Source organism: Capra hircus, chromosome 14 (assembly GCF_001704415.2).
Source record: "Capra hircus breed San Clemente chromosome 14, ASM170441v1, whole genome shotgun sequence".
Taxonomy (NCBI): domain Eukaryota; kingdom Metazoa; phylum Chordata; class Mammalia; order Artiodactyla; family Bovidae; genus Capra; species Capra hircus.
Genome location: NC_030821.1, coordinates 89,238,210 through 89,250,325, shown reverse-complemented (window position 1 = coordinate 89,250,325; position 12,116 = coordinate 89,238,210). Strand labels below are relative to the sequence as shown.

General features: G+C 32.6%; 1 protein-coding gene across 2 annotated transcripts in view; it reads right to left on the bottom strand.

The window, feature by feature from the left end:
• ADGRB3 (adhesion G protein-coupled receptor B3) overlaps positions 1-12,116 on the bottom strand; it is an 883,764-nt gene that overhangs the window by 532,447 nt on the left and 339,201 nt on the right. For both annotated transcript variants that reach the window (XM_005688755.3, XM_018058811.1), the window contains 2 exons: positions 7,661-7,822; positions 2,088-2,252 (listed from right to left, as the gene is read on the bottom strand). In XM_005688755.3, coding sequence (XP_005688812.1) covers positions 2,088-2,252; positions 7,661-7,822 — 327 coding nt within the window. The remainder of the gene's footprint in view (positions 1-2,087; positions 2,253-7,660; positions 7,823-12,116) is intronic.

The following is a 12,116-nucleotide window of genomic DNA, read 5'->3' as shown; positions in this document are numbered from 1 at the left end:
GGGATTCTACATTATGCTCAGTAGTGTTTTACATCTAGTTGATAGTTAATAATGCTTTATATTCAGTGATGATCCCTGAAATTAGCCATAAGATAATTAGTTCTAACGCTTCTTATATCTAAGATATCCAACTGTAAAGATCTTAGAATGATTTCAGTGATAGTATAATACAGGTGAAACACTACTTGCTTGAAAACACACATGGTTACTACGTGAGTGATATTTGGTGTATGTGCTTGTGAAGGAGCCAGTGGGGCAAAGCTGTGGAATTATGACTGAACATCTCTAAGTCATAACTGTATCAGCTTAGAAAAATGAATTTTCTTATCTGAATTCTAACAACTTAGCATCTCTATGTACTCATATCTAAGCTTTTTATGTCTAGATAAATTTATGGAAAATGGACTATGAAAAACCTGGCTGACAACATTTTATTGATCAGTGCCATTTTATCTTTGTACTTATGGGGATCAACTGAGGTAAAGAATTAATTAAAAACAAATATATCAAAAGATATTCCACAGTTATCTATTATTCTTACTTCCCAGTGTTGTCTATTTTTTTCACATTCCATAGAAAAATGAGTGAACACTGACTACCTATAAATATCACAGCTTAGTTGTTAGAAAAAAATTCTAAAATTTGCATAAATTAAATCTTTGGGGAAAAGGTAGAGCATAAATATACATGCATATGTCTGGTGTGCCTATCTGTATACTTACATAGAGATAGAAATAAGAACTTAAATAGATTTTCTGGGAATGATTTGAAAATAAGGAATCATGATTTTGACACCTTAGTATTCATAATACCTGAATACTGAATCATATAGTTATATTCACAGTTCATAGAATTTATAAAATTATAAAAGTAAAAAGTATATTACTCAATATAACTGCTACATATTTACATGTATACTCCCAAGTGTAGGAACCCTAGTCTTTGTCTGAATTAAAAGGGAACAATTAAGCTTGTTAGATGACTGTTTCTTCTCTGCATTTTGAGTGTTTTTCATAGTCCTCAGATACTTTAGATTCTTAAAATTTCCAGAATAACTTTAAAACATTGTATGATAAGATAAGATATTAATGTGGGGAATTTAGAGGGCAAATGGGACTCAATGTGAGTTAAGTAATGTATCTGGAGTTCACTAGTGGGATCCCAGCTGTTGACTGTACGGAGAATATGTGACTGCATGGGCCAGTGAGAAACTCTCCCAAATAGAAGATGCTGCTTGTTAATACTGGTCTGCTCATTTTTGTTAGACTTTGCCATTTGCCACTCATACCTGTCTCTTCCTTTAAGAAGTGTCTTTGCCTTCCTGGGAGATTCTATCATTATTTGTGTTCATTTTCTCCCATAAATTGCAAACCCCTTCAAGCTAGAGATCAGTCTTTTTCATTTTGTAGGTATTTGTTTTATGTGTGAATGTTTCAGCATCCTAAATAACAGCATTACAAAGACTTTTCTCTGGAGCAATGGGGGAAATTATCAAAAGGTAAAACAGAATTGAAACATTTTAAAGGAAAGGAAAAAAATGTAAATACACTTGAAGAACAGATTTTCCAGTCCTCATAATCACATCAGTATTATATATCACTTATGATCTCACCATTTTGAATATCTAGCAGTGAATGCAGAAAGTCTGATTTTCTAGCAAATGTCTATAATCCTCATATGGGAGGACCATCTCTACACCAGACTCTCTAGTTACAGTGTGGAAGCAATAGTCCATTCAAGTCTTTGGGACGTCTTACAAATTTTCCAGGAGAGAAATCCATGTATAGGATAAGAGTCTTAGTGGGAATCATTAATTTGCATATTTATAAAATTTCAATAAAGGTGAACATCCCCTGGTACACAGTATTAATTATTAATACTTCAAAATAAATGAAATATTAATATACACAACTGCATACAATAAAATCAAGGAAGGTAGCTGGTTTTATTTAAGCAAGAATCAATAAAGAAAAGGCTCATTTTCCAATGTGGCTAAATGAAGGTTGTACTCTTAAAATCTCTTAGGTATACTGGGGACCATATACAAAGATCAGAAACACAGTTCCCCAAATGCAGAACAGGCTCACCTGGGCAGAGGGCGATATTACACGGCTTATGATGCGTCTCCGGCCCTTCGCACGGCCTCCCCCCATACTGGGGCGGAGTGCACGACCTTGTTCTGGTTCTCTGACCTCGACCACAGGTGAATGAGCAGAGACTCCACGGAGACCACTCCTCCCAGACTCCATGGACTGCAACAAAGCAAAGAAGCTTCAACAACAGGAACTGAGACACGAAGTCAAAGATTACTTTTTTAAATACATAATTAAGAAAAAAAAAATCATCAAATAGACAAGTATGAAGATAATTTAAAACTTCAATTGAATTACTCTTATTTACCATAAAATGTAAGTTAACTCAAAAATCATTAAAATAATATAAACTTGCATGTACCTTTGTATTTGAACAATTATTTATATCATATAGTTTATTATCTTTTTTTTTTAATGGAAATGTACCCCTCTCTGTCATGGTAAAACAGTCATGAGTTACTTCACATACATGTAAAAATTAACTAAATTTCTTACAGTAACCTTCTGGAGTTAAAGCTGAATTTAAATAGACAGGGTCAATTTAATTTTTTCAACATTTAAAAAGTTTCAGGATTAATAAACTGGATTAACAAATTTAATCAATGTATTAAATGATTAAGATTAAATTGATTAAATTGACAGAGAATTGAAGGTGCATATTTTAAACAGACTTTTAACCTCACATTTTAGAAAATGTATTTTTGCCATTTAAAATCTGTGGGTTTTTAAAGTCACTGTTTTTTTGAATAAGAGGTAAATTTCAAAAACTCTATTTATTTGCTAAGAGTCCCCTCTTTCCCTAGGTTTAAAATGAGGGACAAATATGAAGACCTATTTCTAACAGCCAGGAAACCAGAAGACACCTTTCCTCCTCCAATAACTAAATGACACTGGTAACTCTACTAAGTAAAACTTCTTGAAAAAACAAATGATTTAATTAAGATAATGCTTCATATAACTATCAATACATCAGTACTTCAAATATACCATTATGATTAATTCAAACTTGATTGGAAGTACTGACATAATTTGTGTTCCTCCATAATAACCACTTCTAAATATTGATATCTTTTCCCAAAAGTCCATTAGGGTTCAAAGTTTAGGTCCCTTTCTTGAACTGTCAAATCACCAATTCCATCCCAGTTTTTAACATCTGGGGCAGTAAGCAGTAACATTCCATGGATAATACATGTATTATATCTACTCCATGGATAATACAAATCAAAATAAACCAGGCAAAATGTGCTCTTCAGGTCAAAAGTTCTTGTCTTGCTATTGAAACTCTACCTTACACTTGAAAGTCCATGAGCAAATGCTTGATATAACACCTACAGACATGAGTAGGGGGAGTAGCAATTTATAATTAAATGACAAAAAAAAGTGCTCATTTTCTCCTCAACATTGGCCAGGGCAAGTAGAAGTGACAGAAGAGTTACTCAAATAAACATAGTACTTCTAGAATCTTCTTCACTTATCTGCTGACCAAGTTGTTATTTTAAAAACACAGATACAACACCCTTAATTATGAGGCAGTCTGTTCTATTTATACTATTTATTTGCCCAAACTTGGAAGCTGTGTTCAAATATTGGAAAAATTCACCAAATTTAGGCAATATTCAATGAAATATTCTTTAAGATACTGTGAAACTAGCTGGTAAGTATATTTCAAACATCCTGTATAGAAAAAGAGAGAGTGAGAGAAATTAAGATGTTTGCATTTTTCCCATTTAAGTTTAGGAACACCAAAATTAATTTGTATCCATTGGTATAAGAATAAATAGTAAGTCTGAATTTAAAGTCTAAGGAAAAAAATATTCAAATACCTATTTACATATAGGAATATATGATTAATTATAGCAAAATATTTTAAAGTAACATATACAAACATTTAGTTATGTAAAATGCATACCTTTAAGCAATTTTTGCATTTGTGTTTAGTTACCAAGTTTCTCCATTAAAAAAACACCATTTCTCCCCTACTTTTTGTATAAGATGTTAATAGGCTATATAGTATTTTAATTTCTTCTTCTGTTCGTTTCCTCTTCTATCAAAATGCATTGTTCCGAAAGCAGTGCACAATCTCAGAAGAAAAAGCTGCTAAACTGGCAGGGTTTTCTCTAAAATCTTACTGAAATGTTAATTAATCTTGATGACTTAGTTAAATTATGAAGCTAGAATCCTTTGAAAAATAATCTTACCTCCTATTTTTTAAGTCTTTATTGTTTCATCATGAAATTTCATGAGTCCTCCACATCATTTTTAAAAAGCAAAATTGTTTTTTATTTGAAAAGGACATAAAATTATCCATAAGTTTTATATACGATACTATTGAATTAGTAGGAAATTGGGGCACAATTTTTTAAATAAATTTTATAAATTCTCTTCATAAGATTTAGGATAAAGGTTAAATATTTTCATTTTAATGGGAATTTATTATATAAACATTTATTTTTAGAAAAGTATGAAAAGTGATCTAGTTCATTTGAAAAACACGCCTAGATGCAAATCAAATTAATCTGTTTTTATTGTTTCCTCTTTAGACACCAGCTGTAATATTTCTATTTCATCTCTATTCTATCTAGAAATAAAATGAAGAATATACAATATGCAAATTATATTACTACCAGATTTTGAAATAAGTATACAAATTATGTTGTAATTTAGATTGGAATGTATAAGATAACTCTGCTAAGTGAAGGTTTTCTTTTATTTTCATTTATTTTCAAGAAAATAAATGGATATGAAAACAAAACCATTCCTTAGCTTAAATAAACATTTTTTCTAAAATACTGCAGTGCATACAGAGTAGGTTAGTAGTTCTCAACCAGGGGCAATATTGCCTCCCCAGGGAACATCTGCAAACATCAGAGACATATTTGGTTGCCACAGCCTCAGGGGAAGAAGGAAGTCTCCTGGCATCTGAAGGGTAGGGGTCAGGGATGCTGCCAGACATCCCCACACCTTCAGGCCAGCTCCCCACAATAAAGATTTATCCACATCAAAATGTTGATAGTACCAAGGTTTGGGAAACCCTGGAAGAGATCATAAAACTGTAATTCAGAAAATAGAAAGAAAGTCGCCCAGTCATGTTCGACTCTTTGCTACCTCATGGACTGTAGCCTACCAGGCTCCTCCATCCATGGGATTTTCCAGGCAAGAAACTGGAGTGGGGTGCCAAGACCAGGTCAGTAAATACACAATCTCACGTAGCTCTCTAATTTTCTCAGTTTACTTTCTGTTTATCTCTAGCATTTTCTTCTCTGAGCATAAAAGTTTCTAAGAAACTATGATGTCAAGGCAAAAATTTTGTAAAAGGCTGTATATTTTAGGATTCATATTAGAAATAACACACTATTATGCAATTTAATTTAAAAAACTCTTTAAATGTGAATAATATGGGTGAATGGTAACTAATATATAACACTATTGATTAACCTTTAGTAGAACAAATAAATATAAGCTCTAGTTTATCATTCCATACATTTTGTGAAAAGTGACATTTAACATTCAATTTTCCCTTGTGTCATTTTCATTAACTAAATGGCAAATGCATTTCCTTATACACAGTGTGACAAGTAGGTTATTTATTTCTGAGGTAACCTTCTTCTTGTGAATAAGCTATTATTTCAGAAAAATATACTATTCAAAGTACTATCTCAATTTTAAATTCATCTTTCTTTTTTTTTTTTTTTTACTGTTTTCATTGTTTGTTATATAAAATCATACGTATTTACCAGCATGGCAAATAAGTGAACAAAATGTTGAACAGAAAATATTTCACAAGAAGCACAATCACCATCTGAAATGTATCACAATTTCCTGCAGTGGGATAACTATTCCACATTTAAAAAATAATAAAGTTGCTAAGTTATTATTCATGTTTGGAAAATTTAAAAAAAATCAACAAAACTCTTGTCAAGATCTTTGATTCAATATCAGAACTATAACAGTGGTTAGATGATTAAAAGATACAGATTTCTTATCATCCTTCCTATTTACAAAGACAAACCTCTATGTATGGGGAGGTGAAGAGGAACCAATAATTAGCATGTACTTCTTCAGCAGGCATCATGGCAGGAGGTTTAAGATAATGAGGACAAACTGTTATTCTGCTCTGTTTATTCAGTTATTTTTTTACTTTTTATTTTTGGCTGCATTGTGGGGCATGCAGGATTTTAGTTCGGTGACCAGGCATCAAATCCACTGCCCGCTGCAATGGAAATATGGAGTCTTAACCACTGGACTGCCAGGGAATTCTACTGCTATGTGCCTTCGAAGCCCCTGACAAAGGGATCTCCCAGCTCACCAAAGCATTCCTTCTTCAGGACTGCTCACCACTTTCTTCCCTTTTTATTTTTACCAGTGTGTCTTTCCTTTTATTGTGATAAAAATACACCAAATGGAAAATTTATCTTCGGATCCTTTCTAAGTATACAATTCAGCAGTATTAAGTATATCCATATTGTTGGGAAACAAGTCTCCAGAAAATTTTCATTCTGCAAATTAAAACTCTGTCCCTATTAAACAACTCCTCCTCCAACTTGTTTTTGAATGGGTTGCCCTCGCCCCTTCTGGGAAATCAGGGCTACCCCTGCCCTGGGCTGCCCACTCTGTACTTTGGCTTTTAGCAACTGCAGAATCAGCCTTCTCTGGAAGTGGAACTCGCCAGAAGCCTTAAGCACACTTAACCAGATCAGTGCAGTGTCAGGCCCTTTCCTTGTGTCCATCTCACTCCAGAGGATCTAGATGGGCTGTCAATGCAAGTCCATCATCAGCTGCAGGGGACAATGAATTTGCATCACCCATCTGTCAGATGGCTGAGCATAAATATAAACCTGGAGATTCACAGGATTATGTGCTTTGGACTTCTTGAAAGAATCCTGTTGGTACTCATTTTACACGATAGTCAGAGGTCTGAGAAGAAAAAATGCTTATAATATGCATCTATGCACTGCCTGACAAAAAATGAAGCAACATGAAAAAATCAGATCCTAAGTGGGTAAGCTATTATGCTATAAAGAAGACCATCTTTTTCCATTAGTGACTTTAGGTTTACAAAGCAGAGGATGGCTTTGATGAGAGCAGTCACTTGAATGAAATAAACTAACAGAAAGTCCTTTGGTCAGGGGCACTTTTTTTCCTGATGGGGTTAAATGAGTGGTATGAAAATAGCTGACTGCCTTAAAGGTTGTATTAATCACTGCCTAAACAGTGCCTACTGATCACATTTCAGGATTCTGGCAAATTTCACTGTTCATCCAACATTCAATTGGACTTTTTCACCTTTTAAAATAAGATTTTGAACCTTAAATACCATGAGAAACAGATACAGAAATATCAAGCGTATAGTTTCAAGTGGGTAGGGAGTCACTTATATAATTGCTTGACTGCTCTGAAAGCAGAAAGCAGCACATACATCAAAAAATTTCACAGCTGAAAACAAATTACAGTTATTCACTCTTATTAAAATGTCTATACCCAGTTCATATGAAAATAACATATTGTTCCAAATGCGTAGCATGACACAATTCAATAACATCCACAGTTGTAGTTGCTGCTAACACTACCTGGACAGAGGGCAGTGTTATTGCAAACCCTTGATTCTCTTAATGGGCCGCTGCAGTGTGTCCCGTAAGGTGATACACAAGTTCTGGTTCGCACCTGCGACCCCTGACCACAAGTAACTGAGCATGTGCTCCACTGGGACCACTCTTCCACGCCAGATTCACCTGTGAGCAAGACAACAAATAAACATGAAATACCGTCTTGAATATTCATCTAGTAAGCATTATACCAGAGTGACATTATGACATGCAAGAATAATTTCAATGTAAAAACATGACAGTACATCAAAGCCATACAAAAACATTTCAGAGAAAAAGAAATGTAAATAGAGGTACTATTACACTGATGCAAGGTTCACGTTAGCTATAACCTTGTTAGCAAGACTCTGCTTCACAAATCCACTGGGCCATGGATGCTATGAATGGACCAGTCAGTGTTTTTCAACCAGGAATGAATGATTGTTGGAGCGATTCTTTTCAAACCAGCCTAAGGCTCTGCACTTGCTTGGAAGAGAAAGCAAAAGCATGGCTAAACTTACTCTGGCTTTGGTGAGCAGGCATATATTGATGCATCCTTCCCCAATTCTGTGTTGCATAATCTCCTTTCTAATGTTGAATTAGGTAGGGCCCTGGGAGTTTGGGCATATCTAATTTTTATTGTGTTGAACACTGACACTTATTTATAATTTATTCCTAGTTCTAGTTTCTCATCCTATAACAGTTACTCATTTGTGATAATTTGTTTTAAAATGTTCTGCTCACAATTTTCCTCAAAATGAATTTCAACTGAAATAAAGGAAAATTCCTCTATGATTTCTATTAATTTAACCTGGAACTAATTTTTACTAAAAACTAGGGTTTTTTAAAAAGTCACTGAATGTCTGAATTCATTAAGTTTCTTGGAGTAGGCATTACCCTGAAACTATGTCTCCATTCTATTATTATCCAAAGTCACGTCCCAAGGAGATGTAAAATCAAGAATTTTTAAGACAATCTCAAGAGCTCCTATTGATAATTATAATCTGGTCATGGTGTTCAGAATACATTTTTGAAAACTGATTGGAAAAGTTGTAGTTGCTTTTCTCCAAATACAAAGTCGGGCCATTTACCTACTGGAAGATACTAGCTAAATTTAGACTTTGTTGAAAAGTACTTTTCCATCATTTGGCAAAGTGTTTCTGAAAGCTTTGTATTACTGATTATATAAACCAAGGAGCAATTTATATTTTATAGGTTTTATTTAAAATTTGCCTTGGGAATAGAATTCAAAGGATAGAATGTGATAATCCATTTGTCCACCTTCTGTGGAAAGGTTAGTAAATGACTTAGAGATGACTTGGAGTGTAACTCAAGGCAACTGATCCACAGGCGGGGACTCTAGGACAGAAGGAGATTGGATCAGAATGTAACTCAATGTTCTGATTTCTTCACTGAGAAGTTATCTTTTCCAAGAAAAAGAGAATCAGCTAAAATAAAACATGCATTTGATAAAGTAGTTCACGTTACATTCTGTTGTAAGCTTCTTATCTCAAGGCCCAGGACAGTTAGGCCACAGACAAGCATGGGTCCACCAACCACACTTTGAGTATGTAGTAGAAACATTTGTTCTTATATTGGTCTTCATTATGTACCCAGAAGTATAAATCATAGAATGCATTTATAACTGGATGTATGTCATAGAGTACAGTGGTAACTGGGATGACATTTTATGTTAAGTAGGACATCTTTTCAGTGTTGTGATCAATGTTCTTCTTGGTCATTCTCGAGTCATCACCCTTGATTATTCCAGTATTTTTTGCCTCTACCAATTTATATATTACTAGTCCATAAAAATGTTATTGAATGATATTTGAATAATATTTAAAGCTATGACTAGTAGTTTATGCATTTACATTAAAGAATACTCTATCAAGGTTGAAAATCATTATTTTAGAAACCAAATAATACAACAATGGTTAAAAATATCTATACATGTATATATACATGCATATATATATAGTAATAAAAATTTAAAATAAATTTGGGGAAAGTATAATGAAATTTTTTTTCTTGTGATAGTTGAACTGGTGTTTATGATAAGACTAAGTGAAGTAGAAATATCACGGTTGAATATTATTAATTAAAAGCCAGAAAACTTTGAACATTGTGAATTCTATTATAAGTCAATGATAAAAGTTATGAATATAATTAGTTCTATTTTTCCACAAAAGCATTGCATTGTTATGATAGCAGGAAAAAATGTTTTAATTAAAGTGAGCAATGAATCAGGATCACAAACTACTTTTAAGTGCATTTTTGTACAAATATTTGAAAATTCAGGTTGCCTCTGTATGTAAGAAGCTACAATGTTGTTGAACAAGCTAGACAGTGATGCCTAGGTTGGAGGGACTGATTTCTTCAGAATTGGCTAATTCACTCTTTCAAACTGATGGTTCCTTTTGTTGATCGAAACCAAAATAAATAAATGAATAACATATATATATGGGCTTTCAAATTACTAATCAAACCTTGCCATTAAAATATTGGTCAACCTATAAAAATGACCTTGTTACATCTCCATCTATAATTTCAAGTAACACTTCCATGCACTAGCTGTATTTTCCATTCTGCCATGGCCTCATCCTAGAAAGGCATGAAGGCTGTTTTAGTCAGGTACCTTGGGGCTTTGTGAGAAATACTTTCCAGCAAAATTATTTTATGAAAAATTCACTGATATTAAAACAGTAAAGTATAACACAATGTATACTCTTTTTAATATATGTGTCTTTGGAGATAGCACAAACTACTAGAATTTGGTTCCTTAACTCGAAACTGAAGGCATATTACACATCGTATAGAAGGATTCAGTATCTACGGAACTTTTAAGGCTCTTCATTGTGACACAAAACATGAAGGGAAACTAGAAAAGCACTGCAAGCAGAGTCAGAAGACCTGTGTTTGATGGAAATCTATTGCATATTACTTTATTTCTCTGAATCTCTCAGTCTGATGAGTAATACATCTACCTCAAAACCTATTTGTGAGAATTAAATGAGATAATGTATGAGAGTGTGTTTTAAGCTATAAAAAACATATTAATATAAAATGTTGCTAGTATGTAAAAATTGTGAAATTAGAAATATATTTACAATTTTATTTTTCTGTTTTAAATAACATGCTACATATTAATGTATGCTATTTTCTCCACTGGAATAAAAGCCTAATTTCCTAAACATTTTTATAAAATCATTTTTTAACTATGATGTTAAAAAAGCATCAGTGAGTATAACTAAAATGGCTTAAGCCATTTTGTTGGCATTTAATTTAGATGTCTTTATATCTTATCACAGCATTTCATTTCATTCGAACATTGTACATGTATGCCCAAACTAACCTATCTCAATTACCTAACCGACTAAAATGATCAAGTTATTCTGATAAAGTAATGCAACCTTACTAAATATTACTCTTCTAAAATAATTGCCACTTAATTATTATTTCATAAAAGGGCTGAGTGATCATACTGGTTGAAGAGGCCAGGTTACTCATTTTGAAAGGAAGTCTTAAATTTTGAGGTCTGATAGCTGCTGCTTTGTTTTCCCTCAGGACTAATATACAAATATATTGTATTTTATTATTCAGTTTTATATCTATTTTATTATTGTTTTTAAATTAATGTTAGCAAATGCTTATCATTGTTTATATGTAACACTCATTTATTTTGTTTTATAAATAGAAAAGTTTTATATGGTAAAATAGATGTTTTATAAATAAAAGTTAACTTTCATAAAATTTTATTGTGTGATACTCAGCTATATTTATTCCAAATACCTAAACATCTAGAGAAAGTATAACTCAAAAAAATATTTAAGGGAAAAAAAACCCTCTCCTTTTAGCTTTACGACTGTGAGTGTCAAATTATGCATTTTAAAAACTAATAATGCAGTTTTCTAGTCTTTTATCAGTATTATAGTAATTTAAATTTAAAATCAGTCTTATACCTGTATTTATAATTGCTTATCTTTGGATTAAAATGAAATAAGAAATATATACTAGTTACCAATTCAAGTGTTCCATCAATATTTTCAGAAGTTTAATTCTGAAGTTCATTGACATTTCCAACTTATTGTTCACAGCATGGAGAAACAGTTTTAAAGCTCTTCATGGATCTATTTAATAAGCATTTCATCTATTTTACCAAATCATGTGTTACTATATAGTAGATACAAAACAATTCTTGGAAAATAATGAGTAAGTTAAAAGGGAAATTAGTAATAAATCACTAAGAAAACATAATGTTCCTTGTGATTTGACTTTGCAAAAAGGTTTTTGGCTTAAAACTCTGAATTCTCTTGGTATGTGTCAGGCAAATCCAAAATTTGAGTTTATATAAAAACTCCTGCTACATTCCTGGAAAATTAAGACTGTGGTTCATCATTTTATTAATAAGTGACCCTAGTTTTAGGAATTTTAGTAAGCC